Source organism: Saimiri boliviensis, chromosome 6 (genome assembly GCF_048565385.1).
Source record: "Saimiri boliviensis isolate mSaiBol1 chromosome 6, mSaiBol1.pri, whole genome shotgun sequence".
Taxonomy (NCBI): Eukaryota; Metazoa; Chordata; class Mammalia; order Primates; family Cebidae; genus Saimiri; species Saimiri boliviensis.
Genome location: NC_133454.1, coordinates 79,564,947 through 79,592,756, shown reverse-complemented (window position 1 = coordinate 79,592,756; position 27,810 = coordinate 79,564,947). Strand labels below are relative to the sequence as shown.

At 39.3% G+C, this 27,810-nt stretch overlaps 1 protein-coding gene across 5 annotated transcripts in view; it reads left to right on the top strand.

The window, feature by feature from the left end:
• Window positions 1-27,810, top strand: part of SBF2 (SET binding factor 2) — a 478,855-nt gene that overhangs the window by 383,176 nt on the left and 67,869 nt on the right. For all 5 annotated transcript variants that reach the window (XM_039470842.2, XM_039470843.2, XM_074401080.1 and 2 more), the window contains 6 exons: window positions 12,883-13,053; window positions 14,310-14,572; window positions 17,316-17,488; window positions 18,398-18,471; window positions 20,909-21,104; window positions 25,934-26,061. In XM_039470842.2, the coding sequence (XP_039326776.1) occupies window positions 12,883-13,053; window positions 14,310-14,572; window positions 17,316-17,488; window positions 18,398-18,471; window positions 20,909-21,104; window positions 25,934-26,061 (1,005 nt within the window). The remainder of the gene's footprint in view (window positions 1-12,882; window positions 13,054-14,309; window positions 14,573-17,315; window positions 17,489-18,397; window positions 18,472-20,908; window positions 21,105-25,933; window positions 26,062-27,810) is intronic.

The following is a 27,810-nucleotide window of genomic DNA, read 5'->3' as shown; positions in this document are numbered from 1 at the left end:
ATAGTAAGTATATGTTTAACTCTTTAAGAAGTAAAGAAAGCTTTAAAAACACTTTTTTTTTTTTTGAGACAGAGTCTTGATTTGTCACCCAGGCTGGAGTGCCATGGTGTGATCTTGTCTCACTGCAACTTCCGCCTCCTGGATTCAAGCCATTGTCCTGCCTCAGCCTTCCAAGTATCTGAGACTACAGGCATGTGCCACCACAGCTGGCCAACTTTTGTATTTTAAGTAGAGACAAGGTGTCACTGTGTGGCCAGGCTGGTGGTGAACTCCCAACCTCAAGTGATCTGCCCGCCTCAGCCTCCCAAAGTGCTGGGATTATAGGCGTGAGCCATCACACCCAGCCAAAAATGCCTTTTTTCCATAATGCTGCCATTTTATTTTTTATTTTTATTTTTTATTTTTTATTTTTTGAGATAGAGTTTCACTCTTGTTGCCCAGGCTGGAATGCAATGGCACAATCTCAACTCAGTGCAACCTCTGCCTCTTAGGTTCAAGTGATTCTCCTGCCACAGCTTCCTGAGTAGCTGGGATTACAGGCATGCACCACCACACCCAACTAATTTTGTATTTTTAATAGAGATGGGGTTTCTTCATGTTGGTCAGGCTGGTCTTGAACTCCCGAACTCAGGTAATCTGCCCGCCCTGGCCTCCCAGAGTGCTGGGATTACAGGCAGGAGTCACCGCACCTGACCTGTCATTTTATATTTTTTCCAGCAGTGCATGAGAGTTCCAGTTCCTCCATATCCTCATGTCAGTGTTTTTCATTTTAGCTATTCTAATAGATATGATGTAGTCCATTATTGTGATTTTCATTTTCATTTCTCTAATGACTAATAATATTATCTCTGCATGTTCCTATTTGCTATCAGTATATCATCTCTGATGAAATACCTATTCACATATTTAGCCTTTTTAATTTATTTTTTAATTTTTTTCTTTAACCTTTATTTTAAGTTCAGGATGTACACAGGTTTGTTACATAGGTAAATGTATGACATGGTAGTTTACTGCACAGATTATGCCATCACCTAGGTATTAAGCCCAGCATCCATTAGCTATTCTTCCTGATGCTCTCCCTCCTCCCACCCACCTCTGACAGGCCCCAAGGTGTGTTGTTCTCTCCTGTGTGTCCATGTGTTCTCAGTCATTCAGCTCCAACCTATAAGTAAGAACATGCAGTGTTTGGTTTACTGTTTCTGTGTTTGCTGAGGATAATAGCTTCCAGCTTCATCCATGCCCTGTGAAGATCATGATCTCATTCCTTTTCAAGGCTACATAGTTTCCATGGTGTATATATACCACACGTTCTTTATCCAGTCTATCATTGATGGGTATTTGGGTTGATTCCATGTCTTTTCTGTTGTTAATAGTGCTGCGATGAACATATACATGCATGTATCTTTATAATAGAATGATTTACATTCCTTTTGGTATATACCCAGTAATGGGATTGCTGGGTCAAATGGTATTTCTGCCTCTAGAACTTTGAGGAGTCACCACACTGTTTTCAATAAGGGTTGAATTCATTTATACTCCCACCAACAGTGTAAAAGTGTTTCTTTACTGTACAGCCTCACCAGCATCTGTTGTTTGCTGACTTTAATAATTGCCATCCTGACTGGTGTGAGGTGTACCTCATTGTGGTTTTGATTTATATTTCTCTAATGATCAGTGACATTGAGCTTTTTTTTCATATGCTTGTTGGCCACCTGTATGTCTTCTTTTAAGAAGTGTCTGTTCATGTCCTTTGCCTAGTTTTTAGTGGGATTGTTTTTTTTTTCTTCTTGTAAATTAATGTTTAAGTTCCTTGTAGACTCAGATATTAGACCTTCATCAGATGGATAGATTGCAAAAATTTTCTCCCATTCTGTGAGCTGTCTGTTCACTCTGATGATAGTTGCTTTTACTGGGCAGAAGCTCATTAGTTTAATTAGATCCCATTTCTCAGTTTTTGCTTTTGTTGCAGTTGCTTTTGGCGTTTTAATTATGAAATCTTTGCCCATGCCTGTATCCCGGTAAGTATTGCCTAGATAGATTTTCTTCTATGGTCTTTTATAGTTTTGCATTTACTTTTAAGTTTTTAATTCATCTCAAGTTAATTTTTGTATAAGGTGTAGGGAAGAAGTCCAGTTTCAGTTTTTTGCATATGGCTAGCCAGTTCTCCTAGCACCATTTATTAATAGGGAATTCTTTCGCCATTGCTTGTTCTGCAAGGTTTGTCAATGATCAGATGGTTGTAGGTGTGCAGTCTTATTTCTGAGTTTATGTTCTATTCCATTGGGCTATGTATTTGTTTCTGTACCAATCCCATGCTGTTTTGGTTTCTGTAGTCGTGTAGTATAGTTTGAAGTCAGGTAGCATGATGACTGTCCAGCTTTGTTCTTTTTGCTTAGGATTGTCTTGGCTATTCAGGCTCTTTTTTGGTTCCATGTGAATTTTAAAATAGTTTTTTTCTAATTCTGTGAAGAATGTCAGTTGTAGTTTAATGGGAATAGCATTTAATCTCTAAACTACTTTGGACAGTATGGCCATTTTCACAGTATTGATTCTTCCAATACATGAGCATGGAATGTTTTTCCATTTGTGTTCTCTCTGATTTCTTTGAACAGTGGTTTGTAGTTCTTCTTGGAGAGGTCCTTCACTTGCCTTGTTAGCTTTATTTTTAGGTATTTTATTGTTTTTGTATGTAGCAATTGTGAATGGGAGTCCATTTATGATTTGGCTCTCTGCTTGCCTGTTGTTGGTATATAGGAATGCTAGTGATTTTTGCATGTTAATTTTGTACCCTGAGACTTTGCTGAAGTTGCTTATCAGCTTAAAAAGCTTTTAGGCCAAGACAGTGAGGTTTTCTAGATATAGGACCATGCCATCAGCAAAGATAATTTGACTTCCTCTCTTTCTATTTGAATATCCTTTATTTCTTTCTCTTGCATGATTGTCCTGGGCCAGAACATCCAATACTGTGTTGAGTAGGAGCAGTGAGAGAGGCCATCCTTGTCTTGTTCCTGTATTCAAGGGGGATGCTTCCAGCTTTTGCCTATTCAGTATAATATTGGCTGTGTGATTGTCATATATGGCTCTCATTATTATGAGGTATGTTCCTTCAATACCTAGGGTTTTTTTTTTTTACAATTTTTAACATGAAGTGATGTTGAATTTTATCAAAGACGTTTTCTGCATCTATTGATAATCATGTGGTTTTTGTCTTTAGTTCCGTTTATGTGATAAATTGTATTTATTGATCTGCATATGTTGAACCAAGACTAGCTTGGCCAACATGGCAAAACCCTGTCTCTACTAAAAATACAAAAATTAGCCAAGCATGGTGGGATGCATTTGTAATCCCAGCTACTTGGGAGGGTGAGCAAGAACCACTTGAACCCAGGAGGCGGAGGCTGTAGTGAGCTGAGATCACACCACTGCACTCCAGCCTGGGTAACTGAGCAAGATTCTGTCTCCAAAAAAATCCCACAAATTTTCAGTAAACGCTTATGGATAAATTTTTGTTTGTTTGTTTCTGAACTTAGATTTAAGAATAAATTTAATAGTGAATCAAACATGTTTTAAAATTTATGAGTTCATAAAGATACTAATTTTTTTTTTTTTTTTTGAGACGGAGTTTCACTCTTGTTACCCAGGTTGGAGTACAATGGCACAATCTCGGCTCACCGCAACTTTCACCTCCTGGGTTCAAGCATTTCTCCTGCCTCAGCCTCCCAAGTAGCTGGGATTACAGGCATACGCCACCACGCCCAGCTAATTTTTGTATTTTTAGTAGAGATGGGATTTCACCATGTTGACCAGGATGGTCTCAATCTCTTGACCTCATGATCCACCCGCCTCGGCCTCCCAAAGTGCCGGGATTATAGGCGTGAGCCACCACGCCCGGCCAAAGATACTAATTTTTAAAAATCGAACTAATTGGTTACCTGTGGTAGACACTAGAAAAACAACTCATTGTTTTTAATAGAGTTAAGTGAAGGGATAGAATCAAGTATTTATCCTGCTTTTCTAATACAGACTATGGATGTGGTTCACCAACAGTTGATAAGGTTTCTCTTTATAGAAATACTCTGATAAGTGAGGAAGTAATGCTAGAATTAGAATATCACAATTTTACAACTTCTAATTATTAGCAAATCTGGGCTTTGGCAATCAGCATCCTCTAACACAGGCATCCCCAAACTTTTTACACAGGGGGCCAGTTCACTGTCCCTCAGACTGTTGGAGGGCCGCCACATACTGTGCTCCTTTCACTAACCACCAATGAAAGAGGTGCCCCTTCCTGAAGTGCGGCGGGGGGCTGGATAAATGACCTCAGGGGGCTGCATGCGGCCGCCTGCGGGCGGGCCGTATTTTGGGGACGCCTGGTCTGCAGTATTCTTGCCAAAGGAGCCTAAATCTGATCAAGTGTCTAGATTCAACTATTAATACATAGGAAAACACAAGAGGACAAAAGGAATGTGTCAGATGACACCACTGGAGTGCAGTCAGACTGATGGAAACTTTATAGGACAAATGATCCAGTTTCTTCAACAAACGAATTGCAAGTGGAAAAAGAAACTAGAATAAAATTGATGCTAGCAATATACAAACTAATGGTAACATATAGACCTTATTTGACTCCTACTTGAGGTGAGCAAACTGATTCTAAAAATAACCAGAAAAACAAAAACTTTTTTACATTTAAAAAAAATTGTAAATTTGAGCAATGACTAGATATTTGATATTAAAGAATTATTTTTATTGATACATATCTATACATTTTATTGGGTACATGTGATATTTTGATACATGTATACAGTGTGTAATGATCAAATCAGGGTAATTAGAATATCCATCACCTCAAACATTTGTCATCTTTTTCTGTTGGGAACATTTGAAATCTAGGTATTCTGAAATATGCAATAAATTATTGTTAACTGTAACTACCTACTGTGGTAGTTTCATAGTTTCAGGTCTTTCATGGAAGCCTTTACTTCGTTTTTGTCTGATTTTTATATATGGTGAAAGATGGAGGTCTAGTCTCATTTTCCTACATAGGGAGATCCAGTTTTCCCAGCACTAAGAGACTGTTATTTCTCCAGTATCTGTTCTTGGCACCTTTGTGGAAAATCAGTTGGCTGTGCATACATAGATTTATTTCTGGGTTCTCAATTCTGTTTTCTTAATTAATGAGTCTGTTTGTATGCCAGTGCCATGCTGTTTTGGCCTTATAGCATATTTTGGAGTCAGATAGTGTGATGCTTCCATCTTTGTTTTTGTTTGTTTGTTTGTTCAGTATTTTTTTTTTTTTTTTTTTTTGAGACGGAGTTTCGCTCTTGTTACCCAGGCTGGAGTGCGATGGCACGATCTCGGCTCACTGCAACCTCCGCCTCCTGGGCTCAGGCAATTCTCCTACCTCAGCCTCCTGAGTAGCTGGGATTACAGGCACGTGCCACCAAGCCCAGCTAGTTTTTTGTATTTTTAGTAGAGATGGGGTTTCACCATGTTGACCAGGATGGTCTCGATCTCTCGACCTCGTGATCCACCCACCTCGGCCTCCCAAAGTGCTGGGATTACAGGCTTGAGCCACCGCGCCCGGCTGTTTGTTCAGTATTGCTTTGGCTACTCAGGGTCTTATGTGATTCTATACAAATTTTAAGATTGTTTAGGGTAGGACTTCCTGATATTAAAGAATTATTGTTTTTTAAAATAGTAGAATACAAAATATCTACATGAAATAATTTCTTATTAGAAAAATAACCAATATGCAATAATCCCAAAATGCTTCTTGGTAAAGATAACAATGAGAATTACCACATTTATTGGGACCTGTGTCAAGTACTTCCAGGCCATACTAAATAGTACCGAAACCAATCACCAATAGTTGGCAGTTGATATATATGATAATGTTTACACACCATTGCTTATAGTAGCAAATAGTTGGAAATAATACAAATACCTATTAACAGCAGGAATAAAATGCTTCATATTCATTCTGTGGAATTTTATGCAATAGTTAAAATTGTGCAGTAGTTGAAAAACTAAACTCTATAAGCCAAACTGGCTGGGTTCAAATCCCATCTCTGGCTTCCTATCAGTGTTCCCTTGAGCAAGCTATTTAACTTCTTTTTGCCTCAATTTCCTCATTTTTAAACAGGGGAAATAATAGAACTTATCTCAGTGGGTCGTAAGATTGTTGTGAGGATTAACTGAGTCAGTATTCATTTATTTATTTAGAGACGGAGTCTTGCTCTGTCGCCCAGGCTGGAATGCAGTGGCACGATCTCAGCTCACTGCACCCTCTACCTCTTGGGTTTAAGCAACTCTCTGCCTCAGACTCCCAAGTAGCTGGGATTACAGAGGCTCGCCATCATGCCTGGCTAATTTTTGTATTTTTGGTAGAGATAGGGTTTCACCATCTTGACCAGGCTGATCTTGAACTCCTGACCTCCTGATCCCCCCACCTTGGCCTTCTAAAGTGGTGGGATTACAGGTGTGAGCCACCACGTTCAGCATAAATAAATATTTATACTGAGACTGTATTATGCTCAGTACAGGTTGGTTATTATAATTTTTTCATTTTTTAAAGATTTTTTGCAGAGATATTTCTAGTTGTCAGATAATTCTCATTACCTGAATAAATATAACAACAGAATGCATGAAAAACCAAGTTGCAGAACGAAAGACCACATTTACTACTTGTATAAAGTTGTCCAGCCTGGACATCGTAGTGAGACCCCCATCTCTACAAAAATTTTGTTTAATAATTAGCCAGGCATGGTAGTGCATGCCTGTAGTCTCAGCCACTCAGGAGACTCAGCTGAGGAGGATCACTTGAGCCCCAGAGGTCGAGACTGCAGTGAACCATGATCATGCCAACTGCACTGTAACCTGGGCAACAGAATGAGACCCTGCCTAAAAAAAAAAAAAAAAAGAAAAAAGAAAAAGAAAAAAAAAATTAAAACCTGCCAAAAATGGGAGAATTTAAATCAGATCTTCTGTTTTTGAGACTACTAAACCCAGGCAAAGGACTTGACAACAGTCTTACATTTGATGCCTACCAATTTCTGGACCACAAAGGAAAAAATTGACTTATTCTCTGAACTCTTAATATTTACTGACCTACTTAAGACAGAGAATCATTAGAAGGCTAAATGGTTTAAAAACAGAGTTAAGCCTGTAATTCCAGCACTTTGGGAGGCCGAGGCAGGCAGATCACAAGATCAGGAGTTCAAGACCAGCCTGACCAACATGGTGAAACCCCATCTCTACTAAAAATACAAAAATTAGCTGGGCATGGTGGCACATGCCTGTAATCCCAGCTGCTCTGGAGGCTGAGGCAGGAGAATCGCTTGAACCTGGGAGGCGGAGGTTGCAGTGAGCTGAGATCACGCCACTGCACTCCAGCCTGGGTGACAGAGCCAGACTGCATCTCAAAAAAAAAAAAAAAAAAAAAAAAAAAACAGAATTCAGCCGGGCCTGGTGGCTCATGGCTTTAATCCCAGAACTTTGGGTGGCTAAAGCTGGAGGATCACTTGAGCCCAGGAGTTTGATACCAGCCTAGGCAACAAAGTGAGGCCCCATCTCTGCAAAAAATACAGAAATTAGCCAGGCATGGTCACATGTGCCTGTGGTCCCAGTTACAAGGGAGGCTGAAGCAAAAGGATTGCTTGAGCCAATGAGGTTGAGACTGCACTGAGCCTTGTTTGTGCCACTGTACTCCATCCTGGGTAATGAGGCAAGATAAAGATAACTTCAGATAACTTCAGTCCTGTTACCTCAACTACTGACATTTATAGAACCTGGCACATCAAGTGAACACTGGGCAGTAATGGTGGATAAATATACCTCTTATGCAAAAATTGTATGCCTCAGTTTTCTGAGCAATCCAGAAGACGTATAGACCTTTCTGAGTTTAAGGATACTTGCACTGTTCAATCTCTGAGTATCAGGTAGTAAAAGAGGAAAAACTGTAGAAGATGCTCATAGTCACCCCTTTTAACTAAATGGATTACTCACTATTCTGTAAATCCCACTGACTAATGAACATAATATCCAAAATACTCATTGCTTATAGGCCATTCTCTTTCTGCTCTTGCTAACAGAGTTGTATGTTTACAAATGCCAGTTGTGTTTTGTCCTGATTAGTTCTATAGTTTTGTTAGATATCACATAAATTGTTATATACATGAAAAACATCAATAAAGCATAGAATAAAACCTGCAATGTAACTTATGCATTCTTCATGGACATATACAGGTAAAAACAAAATAAGAATGATAATACCTAATTCAAGATAGCAGTCACCTCTAGAATAGGAAAGAAATAGAATCAGGAGAGGTATATAGTGGACTTCAAATCTGTATTGTATGTCCTTTGTTTAAAAAAAGAGCGGGAGGGACAAAGCACATATGTTTAAGATTTGATAAAGCCAGGTTTTGGATATACATTTTTCCTGTTACTGTCTTCCTTTTTATTTGTCTCTAAGACTAAACAAAACAAAGACTCCAAATTTCATCAGAAAATGCTCTAAAATTAATTATGAAAGTGATTTAATATTTGGACTTGGTCAGACTGGAGCAGAATCACAGAAGGACTTGCTAGCACCATCCCTGAATTGTGCAGTTAGTTAGGTACGCTTATACTCCAGGGACCAGAACTAGAGAGGAAATCTCCAGCAGTTTAGACAATGAGCCATGATGGAGTCTAGGCAGAAAAAAGTGATACTGCCCTCTGCTGGTCCTGAGAGCGCCCATCAGTGGAGTGGCACTGCCTATCCTCACTGAGGGACATAGTGCGTCTTGCTTGTGATTTACCAAAAAAGCAAGAAACCACAAAGAAAAAAGGCAAATTGCATGTCTAGAAAAATAATAATGTTTTAAGTATTTTGGGATTAATGATTTCCAACACACATATTAGGAGATTGTTTTAACTACAGGCACTTATTTTTTCTGTTTTAATAAAACCACTGCCACTATCACAGATGCCATAGCCATTTGTGTCTGTCTTGCCACCAAGTGTTTGCACTTTACTCGCTTCACCCTGCCATAATTCTCACCTAGTAAAAAGGCTGTGCTGACCCTTTGGGCCACTGTCACTCTGTCTTGTACCATTTTTCTTACTTGGAACATAAACAGTCCCACTTTTGTTCAAAATATTTAGATTAGTTTTTGCATATTCAACTTTTAGTTTGTGAATAAACAGGAAGATACAGGCTGAGTATCTCTAATTCAAAAATTTGGCCCACACTTGGTGACTTATTCCTATAATATCCCAGCATTTTGGAAGGCCAAGGTGGGAAGATAGCTTGAGGTCAGGAGTTCAAGACCAGCCTGGGCAAGGTAGTGAACCTCTATCTCAAAAAGCTGTTTCTTTTTTTTTTTTTAGTCTCACTCTGTCACCCAGGCTGGATTGCAGTGGCATGATCTCAGCTCACTACAACCTCTGCCTCCCTGGTTCAAGTGACTCTCCTGCCTCAGCCTCCAAAGTAGCTGGGATTACAGGCACCTGCCACCACACCCAGCTAATTTTTGTATTTTTAGTAGAGACGGGTTTCACTATGTTGGCCAGGCTGATCTCGAACTCCTTACCTTCATGATCTGGCCATCTCAGCCTCCCAAAGTGCTGAGATTATAGGCGTGTACCACCGTGCCTGGCCTCAAAAAACATTTTTAAAAATTAGCCAGGCGTGGCAGTACATGCCTGTAGTACCAGCTACTCAGGAGGTTAAGGTGGGAGGATCACTTGAGCCCAGGAGTTCTAGGCTGCAGTGATCTATGATTGTCATTAGCCTGGGTGACAGAGTGAGACCCTGTCTCCAAAAAGAAAAAAGAAAATTCAAGGTCGGGTGCGGTGGCTGAAGCCTGTAATCCCAGCACTTTGGGAGGCTGAGGTGGGCGGATCACGAGGTCAAGAGATCAAGACCATCCTGGTCAACATGGTGAAACCCCGTCTCTACTAAAAATACAAAAAAAATTAGCTGGGCCTGGTGGCACACTCCTGTAATCCCAGCTACCCGGGAGACTGAGGCAGGAGAATTATTTGAACCTGGGTGGCGAAGGTTGCAGTGAGCCAAGATCGCGCCACTGTACTCCAGCCTGGAGCTTGGTGACAGAGCAAGACTCTGTCTCAAAAAAAAAAAAAAAAGAAAAGAAAAAAGAAAATTCAAAATGCTCCAAAAATTCTAAACTTCTAGCAGGCTGGCATGATACTCAGAAGAAATGTTCATTGGAGTGTTTCAGATGTCAGATTTTTGGATTTAGCATGCTCAACCAGTAAATACAATCAATGCAGATATTCCAAAATCTGAAACACTTCTGGTCCCAAGTATTTCAGATAACGGAACGAATGCTCAACCTGTAATGTCAACTCAGATGTGCCAAGGAAAGCAAATACATACCATCAGTGAGAAAAATGCTGAAGGAGAAAGGTGGGGTTTCATTACACTCTCAGATTCCTGTACATCTCTGTTAAGTTTTTTTTTTTCTGTTAAGTTTTAATAAAAGATTTATAATTAATAAACTTTTTGGTGTGTTGATTATCCTAAAAGTACTTTGTGAGAATCTGATAAGGATTTGTTAAGAGCTCAGTTTTTTGGAGCTTATCTATATTAATATAATTTCAAGACTCCAAAATTTTTAGAGCTGCTATTAATTATGTTATGCTGCATTTGTAAGAAATGAAGTTTTATCTCACTTGAATTTAGTGCCTTTAAAATCTCTTTCAGGCTGATCATGGTGGCACACACCTATAATCCTAGTACTTTGGGAGGCTGAGGCAGGTAGATCACTTGAGCCCAAGAGTTTAAGGCCAGCCTGGGAAATATGATGAAACCCCATCTCTACAAAAAAGTACAAAAGTTAGCTGGGTATGGTGGCACACACCTGTGGTCCCAGCTACCAGGAAGGCTGAGGTGGGAGGATTTCTTGAGCCTGGGAGGTTGAGGCTACAGTGAGCCATGATCATGTCACTGCACTCCAGCCTGGGTGACAAAGCCAGACCCTATCTCAAAAAAAAAAAAAAAAAACCTCAAAATAGGTTTGTGCACTGCTACTAAAATAATTGTTAGTACTTACAGGAGGAAAAAGTGCGCAATCCATGTCCCAAGTGTCTTCCTGCAGAGCATAGAAGGAGCTTGTGATTCAGAGTGTGTGGCTTCTGCTTACGCATTCTCAAAACCACACACATTTTGTTCATGATTTCCCATAGGTGGACAGTAACTGTTTCTTAAATAACCAGATAGGCATCATGAAATCCAACAATGATCCCTGTGCACCTTTCCCTCAGAGAACTCTTGATTTTTGCTTCCCAGTCAGCCACAACTTACAGCCACTTAATAGGGAGGCTTGAGGTTATGGCCAGTTACCTCAGCAGCAGTAACACAGCCTATCTTGAAAGGGTCTTAAACGTGGCATGTGGTACACAGAGACTCTTCAAGGCAAAAATCACAACCATTTGGCTTCTAAGTACACAAGTAATACATTTCGTGGTATGCATGGTACCTATTCCGGCTCTAAACCAAAAAGGAGATTAGCATGTATTGAGCATATAGTTTTTACCAGGTATCTTATATATCGGGTATGTGTCACTAAGAAATGAACCAATTTTTGTTGTGTAATTGTTGCATATATAACCTTAGTAATCATCTTCAGTGTCCAACATTTCAAGAGAAGAAACTCACCTTATTAAATTGCTTCAAAAGAAAACTTACCAGAAACTTTAGTTCTACTCACAGAAAATAGATGAACTCAATTCCAAAGAATAAAATGGGCCAAAAAATGTTTATTGAAAGCAATACCTACTCTTTCTTCGAAAATAAGGAATTTTTAAAAATTTGAAACGTTCTTAACTCTTAGAGGTGAGAGCAGTGGTTATGGAAAGATGACTCAAATCACCAGCTGAAATTTGGCAACATAAATTATCTTTAAAATTTAAAATGCAATGTTATATAGGCTTTTTTCAGAGGTTTCAAGGCAGAATATTACTTGGGAAACAAAATCATAAAGTGAGGGGAAAACAGAAGTGCTATTTGGCAGTTAATGTGGCATTTAATTTATTTTGATTTACTTTCAGTTCTTTTGGAAGACAACTTGGTGTTGTAAAAAGTGCAGGTACTTTGGAACTAAACAAACTTAAATATGTATGAAGTGCCTTCTAAATGCCTGCAGAGTTCATTTTCCTTCCTTCTGTTGTTAGTCATCTCTTAAGTTTACTCTTACTCTGAGGCCCAGCAGGAAATCCTAGGAAGGAAGGAGGTTTGGTTTGTGTTTATCTTCCCCTGCACAAATTTGGTTACCAGAAAATGCCCTTGAAGCCCAAGGCAGTCTTGTAGAGAGTATGTGGGCCAGGCAGCAGCTTTGGTGGGGAGGTAATGAGCTAGAATGAGCCAGCAGGAAGAGTGCAGTTCTACTGAGTCCCTAATTCTTGATACATCCTCATTCTGTGTGTAAGGCCAAGCTGTAGGTTCACTCATATTTCAATTGCTATCTCTTTAAAAAGAGTACCCTAAACCCAAGTAGAAGAAATTTTAAATTATATGGAGTTTTATGTTTACGTTGTGATGGATTTTATTATATGCCCTAATTGTAATAATATTCACTAAATCTACAGTACCTTCTTTTCCTGTATTCTCTGATACAATAACAGCTTTGATTTTTTAGCTGTTACTAAAATACCCATTTTGATTAAGTGACTGAGACTCTCAAGGATTCAATAGCAAGCCCACAGTTGCCAGTTAAAAAGGGGTAAGTTGCCGATTGCTAAGCTTGTACTACCAAAAGATACTCTTTAGAGAAATCCTTTGATCACATCTATGATTAACTGTGGCCACTGTGACCTTATGAACTGTTACAATTTTGCCAGCCCTGTGGTGATGTATTTTGTGTGTTCTCACAGAAACTTGCCCCTGGAGTCAGCCAGTTTGCTTACACATGTGTACAAGACCACCCCATTTGGACAAATCAGCAGTTTTGGGAGACAACATTTTACAATGCAGTGCAAGAACAGGTTCGCTCCCTTTATCTCTCAGCCAAGGAAGACAATCATCCCCCGCACCTGAAGCAAAAAGTAAGAGAGAAGAAAAGAACGCTAATTGTGTGGGGTTAGGATTCTGACTTTAAGGAAAGCAGATGTTCCCAGGGGGGAAAAAAAAAAAAAAATCTGGCTACTTCCTACCAGTGTATTTGGGTTTTATTTAGAGAGCCCTGTGATATCTTTCTTCTGTGGATTTCAGACATTATGTTTTTCCATAATAATAATCTTAACACAGTTCTTGAGCACTAGGATTGTTTTAATCTAGTTTAATAAATAAGAATTTCCTGGAAATGATTATAGGAAATTGAATAGAAAGAACAAGCCTAAAATACCAAGCATACTTCTCTATGCAACTAACTTCCCTGGAGGAATGTCAAATTAAAGTTAATTGACTCCAAAATAAATTATAAATGTAAATCTTAGTAGTTCCGTTCAAAAATATGCCAGTAATAAAGCTAGGTCTTCTAGGAATATTGTATGTTTTTCTATGTTTTATCAGCATAAAATATTTTTACGAAAAATTTCAAAAAAATTTAAAAATCAAGAAAAAGTATTTTAATTTGAAAGAGTATTCAGATTTCTATTTTTGGCAAGAAAAAAAAATAGTAGTTTTAAATACTCTGAAATTTTAAAACATCATTTACCAGCTCTCTGGTTTGAAGCAAGTCATGTTACTTCACTGTGCCTTATTTCCTCACTGGTAAAATGGATATGATTATTATGAGATTTTAGTGTCTAATACTATATAAAGTACTTTGACGAGTACCTGGCATGTAGTAATAAGTGTTAGAAATTATCATCCTCATGAATTGAACTTAAAGCAGCCTTAAAGGCTGATTATCATTGCACTCAGAAATTATTGGGTTTTTGGGGTGCTTTTGATAGTTTTTTAAGCAACTGTAATGTTAATATTGATACATCTCAGAAGCATTCACAGAGCAAACACATGCTCTGTGAACACATGTCACTGCTTCTTCAGCAGCCATTCTGAAGAGGTCTATCCCTGAGCCAGCCCTAGGTTAGATACAAATGAGACCATAGATGTACCAGCTCTTCACAAGCTATAAGGTGCTTTGCTGCTGCTTTCTGAGGTTTATCACATAGGTCCACTCAAGGCCTGTTGGATCAGGAAAAAAAGACTAGGTTTTGTTTTGTGATTGTTATTTTTTTAAATGTTTTCCTTTTTGCTGATACAAGTATTTAACAGAGTAATTATTTAAAACATCTGTGTATATTAAGCTCATCTGAAGTGATGGTTTTCTTTTGGATTGTGTTGCTTTATTTTTTAGGATAAGCTTCCTGATGACCAATATCAGGAGAAGACGGCGATGGACCTGGCAGCTGAGCAACTACGCCTTTGGCCTACCCTGAGCAAGTCAACTCAGCAAGAGCTAGTGCAGCATGAGGAAAGCACTGTCTTCAGTCAGGCCATTCACTTTGCAAACCTCATGGTGAACCTGCTAGTTCCACTCGACACAAGTAAAAACAAGCTCCTAAGAACATCAGCGCCAGGTGACTGGGAAAGTGGAAGCAACAGCATTGTCACAAACAGGTATCAAAATGTGAACGCACAGACCCTCCTCTGTCTCTTCTTGGAGCCAGTCTTGGCTTGACAGATAATATTAAGCATTTTGGGCAATACTGCTGTACATATTTCAAAAGTTAACCATTTTTCCTCGCCTTTGGACTTGCTCAGCTCTTCTCTATAAAAGATTTACTTCATCGTACTATTCTTTACCACTTCCCACAGTCTCTTCTTTTTTATGACCTAATTTTCCAAATGTCTCACCCATTACTGATCCAGCCCTTCAGTTACTATCTGCCAAAACAATTTGCAGAAATCACTCCAAAAAAATTAGTGAGCACCTTCTTGCCAAAGTGGCTATTTGTTTCTCAGCCCTACTTTTCCTCAATCTTATAGTCATATCCTCAACTATGCTTTCCTCTCTACCCTCCAGTGACTTCTCATACCGCTGAAACTAAAACCCAGTGATTACCATGGCCTACAAGGCCTAACAGGGTCTGTCCTGTGGCTACTGCTCTGACACCCCTATTTCCTATCACTCTTCTATCAACCAAACTGGTCTCCCTGCTCATGCTAATCCTCAGACACTCCACGCATATTCCTGCCTCAGATACGTTGTACATGTATTTTCATTCTGGAATATTCTTACCCAGACAGTCCAAGAATCACTTCCTCACTTTATTTAGGTTTTTGTTCAAATGCAACTTGCCTCAAGAAGCCCTCCTGACTTCTGCATCTTAATAATACGTCTCCCTCTCTTACTTTGCATTATTTTTCTTTCATGTCATTTTTTACAACCTGACTTATTTTCATGTGCTTGCTTGTTATGTCTCCTTTGTCAGTTTTGTCCATTGCTGTATTACTAGTGTCTTTGCATGTAGTAGATACTCCATAAATATTTGATTGAACAAATGATGAAATGAGTGAATAAATGAACTGATCAACAGTAAATTCTAAAAATTCTGTCCTTTTTAGGACTTCAGTGATGGGTGCTGCAACATCTTGGTAGTTCTAGCTCTCATAAATTCTTCTTCTCATACTCCTTCAGGCAGCCCCTCTTCTCATTCTCAATTCCTCTGCTAAGCTCTTCTTACTCTATGGAAAACTCATCTGCAAGCCTAAATTTCTGGCCTCAACCTTTTATTAATCTTGTTATCCTAGGCACTTCATTTTTGTCAGGAACATCTCAGAGTTTCTGGTGTTCCAGGCTAGACAACTTGGAATCAGCATTTCACACCATACAGTCAACTGCACAGATCTCTTACCTCTGCCCATGTAGAGTTTCTAGTTCATCCTCTGGATACTTAATGGGAACAACATAGTCTGGCCCTTATCACTTCAAGCCCTAATCTTTACAGTCTGTTAGTTGTTTCCTTTTTTATCCCTCTTTCTACTGCCAAAAGAATCTTCCTGTAATGCTTTCCCATTCTTTTACTACTCATAATTCCACAACACTTTGCTTAATCAATACAGGACTTATCTGCTTGATTTGTTAGATATTCTGTAGCTGTCCCAGCTTTATTTCCATTGCCAGTGAAGTTCATCTCCATTATAATAAGCAATAACTGTATTTTATATTTCTTTTAAAGTTGTCATCAGGCCAGGCATGGGGCTGATTGTCTTATAATCCTAGCACTCTAAGAGGCCAAAGTGAGAGGATTGCTTGAGGCCAGGAATTCAAGACCAGCCTGGGCAACATAGTGAGACGCCATCTCTACAAAAAATGAAAATTAGCCAGATGTGGTGGCACACACCTGTAGTCACACATCTGAGCCACTTAGGAGGCTGAGGCTGGAGAATCACTGCTGCAGGAGGATTTCTTGAGCCCAGGAGTTTGAGGTTACAGCTAGTGTCACTGCACCCTAGCCTGGGTGACAGAGTGAAACCCTGTCTCTAAAATAAATAAATAAAAACAAATAATAATCAATATAGATGACAGTGCTATCTCAAAGTCTGCATATTGGTGGCCATATTCTTTGCTTAGCTTTGCTTTAACAGTCTCTAACACTGATTCAGCTAAAGTGGTTGGCTTTGCAGAAAAGAGAAGTGAGTAGGAACAGACAAATGCATCTTTTCCCTGATTAGCAATCTGATGTGTTGAATAGTAAGAGCTGAATAAGCAACAAAGGGAGAGAATGACTTTTTACATCTGTTCCATTTCAAATTTGTTCCCTTCTCTTGCATGATTTTATCACCTACCGAAGAATGCTGGCTTCAAAGTGGCCAAATGGGTTGCAGTTTACTCAGGGAGTGATAAATACTGCCAAGAGAAGGGTTCATAGGACAATTTGGTCCTTACATATGAAAGAATATGCTTGTTGCTGAGAACAATTCTCTTACTTTGCCTTCCAGGGAACATATTCCTCAGTTGCCAAGTGCCAAAGATGTCCATATTACTTTGTCTCCATGTAGTAATTAACTTGGGAGGACAGGTTGCTTTAGAAGGCCCAGATAGTCGATAATAAATGAGAGTCTTCTTTTGCTTTATTTTCTGTGGTTCCTGAGTTCCTTCTGGGAGAGCGACAAAAGCTATTCCTTACAGAAGGAAATCTGGGTCCAAAGGATAATGCCTGACAGTAGTTTCCAAATGTAGACAAGTAGAACATTGTGTTTTATCAGTGTCACTTACCAAGGAATCATGGAGTTAAGTGAGCCTTCTACTTGAGTATGTATCCCTTTGAACATGTTTCTATCACTATGTAAATTGATTGCTAAATAGTAGTCATTTGTTGCATTTGAGTATTGACCATGATTTCTTTCCTTGACTTAGTATTGCAGGAAGTGTAGCTGAGAGCTATGATACAGAGAGTGGGTTTGAAGATTCAGAGAACAATGACATTGCCAATTCTGTTGTGCGGTTCATTACCCGATTTATTGATAAAGTTTGCACAGAGAGTGGAGTTACTCAGGATCACATCAAGAGCCTTCATTGCATGATACCAGGTAATCAATTTTCAGACATTAGAGAATCAGAATGTTAGAGATTATTGAGTTTCAGCTTAAAACCTGGCAATACATGTCTTCTATATAGTTCAGCCATGCTATTTACTTGTTTTCTGATTTATTTTTTAAATGTTTTTAAACTGTAGTAAAATTTACATATAACATAAAATAATCTAAGTGTACAATTCAGTGGCATTAATTACATTTACAGTGTTGTGCAGCCATCACTATTATCTATTTCTAAAACTTTTTTATCATCCCAAACACTCTACCCATTAAGCAGTAACTCCTGTTTCCCCATCCCCAGCCCCTGGTTAACTTCTAATTTTCTGTCTCTGTAAAGTTGCCTGTCCTAGATATTAAATATCTAGATATTTTATACATACAATATCCACATATTATATATATATTTTTAATATATATAATTACTATTTTCTGTCTCTATAAAGTTGCCTTTTCTAGATATTTCATATGAGTTGATTTAGATAATATTTGTACTTTTGCATTTGGCTTATTTCACTTAGCATAATGTTTTCAAGGTTCGTACATGTTGTGGCATGTATCAGAATTAAATTCCTTTTTATGGCTGAATAATTTTCCATGGTATAATTGTCTCACATTTTATCCAGTTCATCTGTTAATGGACATTTGAGTTGTTTCTCCCTACCTTTTGGCTATAATAAGTAATAATACATGAATATTCACATATAAATATCTGTTTGAGTCCTTATTTTCATTTCTTTTGGGCATATACATAGAAATGGAATTGATGGATCATAATGGTAATTCTGTTTAACTTTTCTGAGGAACCACTAAACTTTAATTAATTTTTAATTCTAAAATACCTAGAATTTGTTTTTATTCTGCTTGTCTGTGTTCTTTCATTTTGAATACTCTGACTCATCCTAGGAATTGTAGCTATGCACATTGAGACCCTAGAAGCAGTACATCGAGAAAGCAGAAGACTTCCACCTATACAGAAGGTAATAATTTCAAACTCTATGCTTTCAGGGTATAGCATCTCTTCTTAAAAACAAACAATAGGGTGGGGCGCAGTGGCTCATGCCTGTAATCCCAGCACGTTGGGAGGCCCAAGTGGGTGGATCACCTGAGATCGGGAGTTGGAGACCAGCCTGACCAACATGGAGAAATCCCATCTCCACTAAAAATACAAAATTAGCTGAGTGTGGTAGTGCATGCCTGTAATCTCAGCTACTCAGGAGGCTGAGGCAGGAGAATCACTTGGAACCTGAGAGGTGGAGGTTGTGGTGAGCCAAGATTGCACCATTGCATTCCAGCCTGGGCAGCAAGAGTGAGACTCCGTCTAAAAAAAAAGACTGTTGTGTTCCAGGAAAGTATGTTCACCTAAAGTTTTACAGACACCAGCTCCAGTTTTAATGATACATTGAAGTTTCAGAGGAGTTTGTCATAAGGAACCTTATAAAAAGGATACTGAAATAGGAACAGAATCTTTCCTTGGATTCAACAAAGGAGCAATGATAACCTCTCCTTGAGTCTACTTTTATAGGCAGGGCATAAATTAAGAAGATTTCTAACCTCTAAGCCCAACCCAAGATTTTACACTATGCCTACTTTCCCCACCCCCAATCCCCCAAAAAAGGATTTAAGGCAGTCATGAAAACCCCAAGTTCCTGAATCTGACTATATATCCCAAGCAGCTGGAAAATCTATTAAAAATTCAGAGTCCTGGACGCAACTCCGGCCTCCTGAATTGGATTACCTCAGGACATGGCCTGGGAATCTGTATTTTAACAAGGCTCTCAGCTGATTATTTTGTAGTTAGTCTGGCACCAGTAGACTATGGTTCAGGACCCTCTTGCCTATATAACAGAACTATTAAAAACAAATTGAGGACAAGAGCCAAGGCTCATGCCTGTAATCCCATTTTGGGAGTCGGAGGCAGGCAGATGACTTGAGCCCAGGAGTTTGAGACCAGCCTGAGCAACATGGTGAAACCCCATCTCTATAAAAAATAATTTAAAAGTTAGCCAGTTGTGGTGTTGTGTGCCTATAGTCCCAGATACTCACGAGGCTGAGGTGAGAGGATCAGAGGTTGAGGCTGCAGTGAGCCAAGATCATGTCATTGCACTCCAGCCTGGGTGACAGAGCAAGACCCAGTCTCATAAATACATTAATTAATTAGTTAATTTGTTAAAAGGAGTGAGAAGAAGCTAGATAAGTGGGAAATATAATTCTGTCAGAAACCTGAGATGCAGTGATCATAATACTTCGGCTTTACATTTAGCTCTAAACTCCCTAGAGCCAGCAAAAAGGATAGTACTGATTTATATAGTTTTTATTGCTTAGTAAAAAATAAACATATTAAACTTTCAGGAGAGGTTTTGTTTGTCTGTTTGTTTGTTTTTCCCTAGCCCTAAACTCTTCAGAGGAATGTATTATGTGGTTACTGAGTCAGGATTTCCTAAGTTGTGTAAATGTTCATTATGTGGCCAAGAAGGACAGGTCTTGTTAAAAGCTCATCCATATTTTTTTGTTTTTTCAAAAACAAAAGTAATAATGTCCAGATACTTTCAAAAGTAATAATGTTCTTTGTATAAGTTTGAGCGTAAAAGAAATACACGTACAAAGTGAAAGTCCTCTGCAGTCCTCCCTATACTACTCCAACCTCCACCCTTTACCATGATACCATAGCCTTTAACAGTTTGGTTCATAGTCTTAAAATTCCTTTTCTTTTTCCAAAAATGGGATTATCATGTACATACTGGTTTCTAACTTGCTTTTTTCACTTACCAATGTATTCCAGATACTTTTTTTCTATGTTAACACATACAGATTTATGTCATTTTTTTAAAGGTTACAAAAGGTTTCATTGAATGGATATTTCAGATATTTAAGCTGTTTCCCAGTGATTTTACTTCTACACAGTTCTGCAAAGAATCCTTCCACATTTGAATGTATAAACTTCATTTCTGCCTCTTACCAAATCAGCTTTCTCATGTGACTATCTGGGAAGTCTGGCTTAAGTTTTTTAGGTCTGTATCTGCAAAGATAACTGTGGTCTAAGTATTAGAAACTCCACAAAAGTTGTGTTTAAAATACTTTCTCTAGTCAGGTATGGTGGCTCATGCCCGTAATCCTAACACATTGGGAGTCTGGGGCAGGAGGATTGCTTAAGGCCAGGAGTTTGAGACCAGGCTGGGCAGTGTAGCAGGATCCCATCTGTACAAAAAAATTTTAAAATCAGCCAGGCATATTGGTGCACACCTGTAGTCCCAGCTGCTCAGGAGGCTGAGAGGTCAGAGGATCTTTTGAGCCCAGAAGTTTGAGGCTGCAGTGAGCTATGATTGCACTACTGTATTCTAGGCTGGGCAATAGAGCAAAACTCTGTCTCCAAAAATCAATCAGTCAATTAATCAGTCAACCTTTTTCTGTTGTAAGCCCAAGATTCTTAGACCTGCTCTGCTGCCAGGAGAAGAAATTATCTGTGAGGGTCTTCGAGTCTTGCTGGATCCTGATGGAAGAGAAGAAGCTACTGGAGGTCTTCTTGGAGGCCCTCAGCTCCTGCCAGCAGAAGGAGCCTTGTTCCTCACCACATACAGAATTCTTTTCAGAGGAACTCCCCATGATCAGTTAGGTATGCCATCAGAACGTGGATATCTGTGTGGTACATGAGGTTTTGATTCCATCTGTGCACAGTGATTTGCAGATCATTTTAAATTCAAAGTAAGCTTTTTGCCACAAAGGTATTTTGGAGGAACACTTTAGTCGGTCAAAGCTAATGATAATTTGGGTCATAGATTTTTGTTAGAAGAACAAAGCATTATATTCTAAATAATAAATCAAGGGTTCATCTGCTGAAGTAATTATAATTTACTGAGACAGAGTATTGTAACCTAGGGATATGCACTCTATCTAACTGCTGAATATATCCCCTGCTGGTTTGTCCCGGCTTTCTGAGTCCTACAGTTAACTGTAACACTAAGGTCTTGCAGACACATGAACCTTTTTGCAGAAGGATATGCTAAGCATCACAAAGTTGTCCAGCACCAACTAATCCCATTCCCTCTTATTCCATTCCAATTAACCCCAGTTCCCTTTTAGCAGACAACTTCTCTTGACTTGCTAAACTCCTGTACTTCTATTTTCTACTATTCAATATAACCTTCTATATTAGAAAACAATAGTATGCCCTACCGGAAGTAATCTGCATTATCTTCTTAAATTCACTGTTGTCTGTATGTAAAATGCTCTTGTTGATGGGAAAAGCACATAATTAAGACTTTGAGCAAAACAACAGAACTCCAGGTCAAAGTTCAGTGACTTAAGTAAGTCACGTAACCTTTATGGACTTTATTTTCCTCTTTTATAAAATTGGGAGATTGGGCTTTCATTGGTGATAATTCAGTGGTTCTTAACGTTGGCTGCATATTTGAATTATCTGGGAATCTTTAAAAAAAAATACCAGTTTCTGGGCCCAACCCTCAAACAATTGAATTAGAATCTGAAGCAGTAGAAATAGGGAGACCCAGCCATCTGTGTATTTCTTTAGCCCCACAAGTGATTGTGATTGCGATCCACTGGGCTAAATGACACTAAAGTTCCTTTCCTCTCTGAAGTTATTTATTTAGAAGCATTTGATGAGTATGCACTCTGTGCTATGCATATGTTAGACAACAGAATTCATATGTATACAATGTATTCTCTTTTAAATCTTAACAGTTGCGTTATTCCTAGGTTGAATAGAATCAAGATGACTTAGTATATCAGTCATAAAGGACTGCTTACCATATAATATGCAAAAAGTTTATAAAATTAAATAAGAAAAGATGAATTTGTAAGAATAGTTCTGCTTATTTTGAAAAAGTGAAAGGAGAAAAAAAATGTCTTAGCCAGCTCCTTCATATTACTGTACATAAATTGTATTTGAAAGCAAATGTAGGCCAGGCACAGTGGCTCACACCTGTAATTCCAGCACTTTGTGAGGCCGAGGCGGATCGAGACCATCCTGGCCAACATAGTGAAACCCTGTCTCTACTAAAAATACAAAAATTAGCTGGGTGTGGTGGCGGGCACCTGTAGTCCTGTAGCAGGAGCGGCCGCGGGAAAGGATCTCTTGGACACCGAATATAGGAGGAAGGAATTTATTTCAGCTGCGAGCAAGGTGGCATAGGTGCCTAACAGCCAAGCCCGTTTAACAAAGGGAGGTTTAGCCTTTAGATTCATAGTTTTAGGACTCACATGTGAAAAGGTTTTAGTTTACAGTTTCAGGAATTACATATGAAAGGGTTCCGATTTACAGTTTTAGGACTGACATGTGAAAAGGTTTTAGATTAGAGTTTTAGGAATCACATATGAAAGCATTCCGGTTCGATCTTGTTTTAAGTAAAAATAGTGTCTTCTGGAGAGTTTTCCCCAAGGTCTAGCCTGTCACCTATAGGAAGGTAAAACCGGAGACGCCAGTCAGTCAACTTTTTCTTCTATTGAAATGCAGTATGATAGTCAAAGGGGAAGTTGATCTGAGAAGCCTGGGTCTCCCTCTTCACCCCCAGCTACTCGGGAGGCTGAGGCAGGAGAATCGCTTGGACCTGGTGTAGCAGGAGCGGCCGTGGGAAAGGATCTCTTGGACACTGAATGCAGGAGGAAGGAATGTATTACAGCTGGGAGCTTTTGCAGCATACATGTCTAATAGCAAAACTCGTCCAACAAAGGGAGGTTCAGCCTTTATATAGGCTTATACTTTAGATGCTACACGTGGAAGAATCTTAAGTTCTTAGTTTCAGGAATTAGATATGAAAGGGTTTAAGTTCACAGTTTCAGTATTTACATATGAAAGGGTTTCAGTTCACAGTTTCAGGAATTACATATGAAAGGGTTTCAGTTCACAGTTTCAGGAATTACATATGAAAGGGTTCCGGTTTACAGTTTTAGGACTCACATGTGAAAAGGTTTCTGTTTACAGTTTCAGGAATTACATATGAAAGGGTTTCGGTTTACAGTTTTAGGTAAAAATAGTGCCTTCTGAAGTTTCCCCAAGGCCTAGCCTGTTGTTTTCAGGAAGAAGATTCAGAAGGCAACAGCTGGCCTGCTCTCTCTTCTGTTGAGATGCACAGTGAATGTGACAGAGGGGGAGGGAATCCTAAATTCCTGGGTCTCCCTCCTCACTGGGAGGCAGAGGTTGCAGTGAGCCAAGATCACACCATTGCACTCCAGCCTGGGTAACAGAGTGAGACTCTGACTCAAAAAAATAAAAATTAGAAAATTAAAAAAAAAAAAAGAAAGCAAATATACTTTTAAAAGAAGCTATATAGTACTTATAATTTTTATAGTAGGACTTTTGTGAGATTAATGGCCATAAACATACATTTTGGACACATAAACGTGATACTTATGTGGTCGTTTAAATTGCTGTAATTTATTTATTTTAAAGAAAACAAAGTAATGCTTAGTGTGAAATATATTGTGCTAGGCACAGTGGCTCATGCCTTTGCGAGGCTGAGGCAAGCGGATCACCCGAGGACAGGAGTTCGAGACAAGCTTGACCAACATGGAGAAACCCCGTCTCTACCAAAAATACAAAATTAGCTGGGCGTGGTGGCGCGAGCTTGTAATCCCAGCTACTTGGGAGGCCGAGGCAGGAGAATCTCTTGAACCTGGGAGGCAGAGGTTGTGGTGAGCCGAGATAGTGCCATTGCACTCCAGCCTGGGCAACAAGAGCAAAAGTCTGTCTCAAAGAAAACAAAACAAAACAAAACAAAAAGAAATGTCTGCCGGGCACCACGGCTCACGCCTATAATCCCAGCACTTTGGGAGGCCAAAGCCAGCAGATCATGAAGCCAGGAGATCAAGACTATCCTGGCTAACGCAGTGAAACCCCATTTCTACTAAAAATACAGAAAATTAGCTGGGCGTGGTGGCACGTACTTGAAATCCTAGCTACTTGGGAGGCTCAGGCAGGAGAGTCACTTGAATCCAGGAGGCAGAGGTTGCAATGAGCTGACATCACACCAGTGCACTCCAGTCTGAGAGAGAGAGTGAGATTCCATCTCAAAATATATATATATATATATATTATATCTCGCTTTTTCCTTTCAAATTTTGGATTAATTTCACTTATTAGGAAAATTACTTTTATCAAAGAAAATCTTTTTATTTGCTTATTTCCTTTTCAAATTTAAAATTTCTCCTTTAATGACAGAAATCTTAAAATTTTATATGTTATAGAAACGTAGGTGTTTAATGCATCCTAAAACTTAAATCCTATGTACATCCTGACTTTGCTTAGCCTCTGGATATGAGCTTGATGTAAAAAAATAGTCAGAATTATTCTAGATTACAGACGAATAGATCCAGGGAATTAGGATTCCGATTATAATAAATGAAGAAATGTCTGGACTGTTAAATAAGATGAACCTAGTTCACATCTCCCCACCCTCTCCCCACCCTGGCTTACTAGCTGAGAGGCCTTGTTCTTTGCCACTCCTGTTATGTTCCTCTACCACTGCCTAAAATGCTCTTCCTTTCCCTTCTGCAAATCCAGATTCTACACTTCTTTTAAAGCCTACCTTCCCCCTCACTTCTTTCAGAAATCATTTTCTATCCATCTGGCATGCAGAAATCCTTCTCTGCAATATTCAAATCCCTGTAGTCTGTTTCCTCAAACCTAGGAGCTAACCACATATTATTATATTCTGCATGTGACTTTCCTCCCACGGGAAACTGGAAGCTCTTCAAGGGAGGTTTTGAATGTGCTACTTTTTTTCTAGACTTTCATCTTCATAACCTCAGGTACTTGATAAATAATTACTTACATTTTCCCGTGTTTGCTTTAATAGTTAAACTCCTAAAAAATCTTGGACCTAAGTCCAGGCTTGTATATGTAAGGCTTGCATACATAGTATAACACCTTTTACCATGTGTGGAAACAAACTTTAAAAACTTGCTCTCTGTTGCTTTATCCTTACATTAAATATCTTGGATGTGTTTTCAGTATTTGAGGAGTACTTCTTCTTTTTTCTTTTTTCTTTTGTATAAGACATCGCTTCCCATAAAATTCCCATAGACTAGTGTGGCACTTAAATCTTGTGTGGCACACAGTAGGTTGGGGAGATAAAAAGAATGAAGGCAGGCTGTGACAGTTCCTTCACTCCAGGAAAGGATTATGTCTCAGGAGTGCCAAGTCACTTGTCTGTAACTTCTCAAATTTCCAAGAATTCCAGTTCTTGCCTCATTCCTTCTAGTCAAGGATCCCTTCTATTGCGTCCTATACTAATTGTGTGAAATGTAAGTCACTTGCCACTCCTGAGACACAATTCTTTCCTGGAGTAAAGGGTACTTTCCTTCACTGCATCCCTGTGCAGTGTCCTCTTCAAATACATTTCTCCAGCAAAGAATGATTAAGTGAGCAGTAGACACTCTAGAAGTGAGCTATAAAGTGTTGTTGCTGAAACTGTGTCCTGTTTCCAGTGGGTGAGCAGACAGTTGTGCGGAGCTTTCCCATTGCCTCCATCACCAAGGAGAAGAAGATTACCATGCAGAACCAGCTGCAGCAGAACATGCAAGAAGGACTGCAGATCACATCAGCATCTTTTCAGGTATTAAAAAAGGAAGCCATTCTTTTACTATTCAGACGTTTTCAAAAATCGAATGATATTGTGGCCATTTTCTGTGATCATGTGCTCAGAAGTTAAGAGGATGAGGATGAGGAAGATCAGAGGGTCTGAAAGGGCAATCATTAACTAAGTAAACTCGTAAATAGTCTTGGATTTAATCCCTGGAGCCCCTTTGCCAACTCAGAGTACCAACAGATAATAATGAGTGATCTTAGAAATGTAGACATATACAGTTGGTTCTCATTCTCTGCCAAGTTATGCCTCAATACCTGTTTGATGAAGCCTTCAGATAAAAAGCATTTGTCTTAGCATCTATTTCAGAAGGGAACTCCTTATGGCTGTTCTGTAGAAAGTATAAAGTATAACTAGAGCTAAACTTTTTTTGGTTGTTTTTTTGTTTTTGTTTTGAGACAGAGTCTCTGTTGCCAGGCTGGAGTGCAGTGGCTCAATCCTGGCTCACTGCAACCTCCACCTTGTGGGGAGCTCGCGATTCTCCTGCCTCAGGTTCCTGAGTAATTGGGACTATGGGCACGCACCACCGCGCCCAGCTAATTTTTGTACTTTTTATTAGAGACAGGGTTTCACCATGTTGCCAAGGATGGTCTTAATCTCTTGGCCTTGTGATCTGTCCGCCTCGGCCTCCCAAAGTGCTAGGATTACAGGCGTGAGCCACCGTGCCTGGCCAGCTAGGGCTAAAGTTCTGTTGGTACTAGTTGCATACCCCTGATGAAGCAAAGGGTTTTCCAGCAGTTTGTGACCGTATCAGAACCAGTAGAGTTACTGATGTAAACCAGACCCTGGAAGAAGTGGCCTTTTCTTAGTTTTTCCTTTTTTTAAACTCAGTTTGTAATATTTTGCTTTTCCTATTCTTCATGACTTCTCAGATTTTTAAGAATGCCACTTCCTGCCTCATTCCTTCTAGTCAAGGATCTCCCCTATGGCTCCGGCACTAATTGTGTAAAATGTAAGGCTGCTGACCTTTAGAACCCAGACCTCCCATTACCTGAAACCATAGGCTGCCTAGGGATTTCCTCACTGTTCCAACTACCGAAGAACTCCACACTCGAATATTCCCTAGCTGTACTGATTGCGATTCTAGTCAAATGGATGTTTTTTTCTTCCTATGTTTGTTGTATCTGGTTAGGAAGAGACTTTATTAGGCCAAATTCCCTATCTGGAACCAACCAGTTGAAAAATGAGAAGAGCGTGTTTGCTAGGACAGTTCCCTATCCCATCATAGATGAAATAGTCTTAAAGAAACCGACTTAAAGATGCATGATTTTCCTTACTAACTAGCCATATGGCAAGTAAACCTTTTTAAGGCTTTTATTATTATTGTTATTTTAATTTAAAAATTGTATGTTTGGCCGGGCGCGGTGGCTCAAGCCTGTAATCCCAGCACTTTGGGAGGCCGAGGCGGGTGGATCACGAGGTCAAGAGATCGAGACCATCCTGGTCAACATGGTGAAACCCCGTCTCTACTAAAAATACAAAAATTAGCTGGGCATGGTGGCGTGTGCCTGTAATCCCAGCTACTCAGGAGGCTGAGGCAGGAGAATTGCTTGAACCCAGGAGGCGGAGGTTGCGGTGAGCCGAGATCGCGCCATTGCACTCCAGCCTGGGTAACAAGAGCGAAACTCCGTCTCAAAAAAAAAAAAAAAAAATTGTATGTTATCCAAAGTCCCTTCAGCCTCCAAAGTCTTGCCATTTTGTATTATTATATTCTGTTAT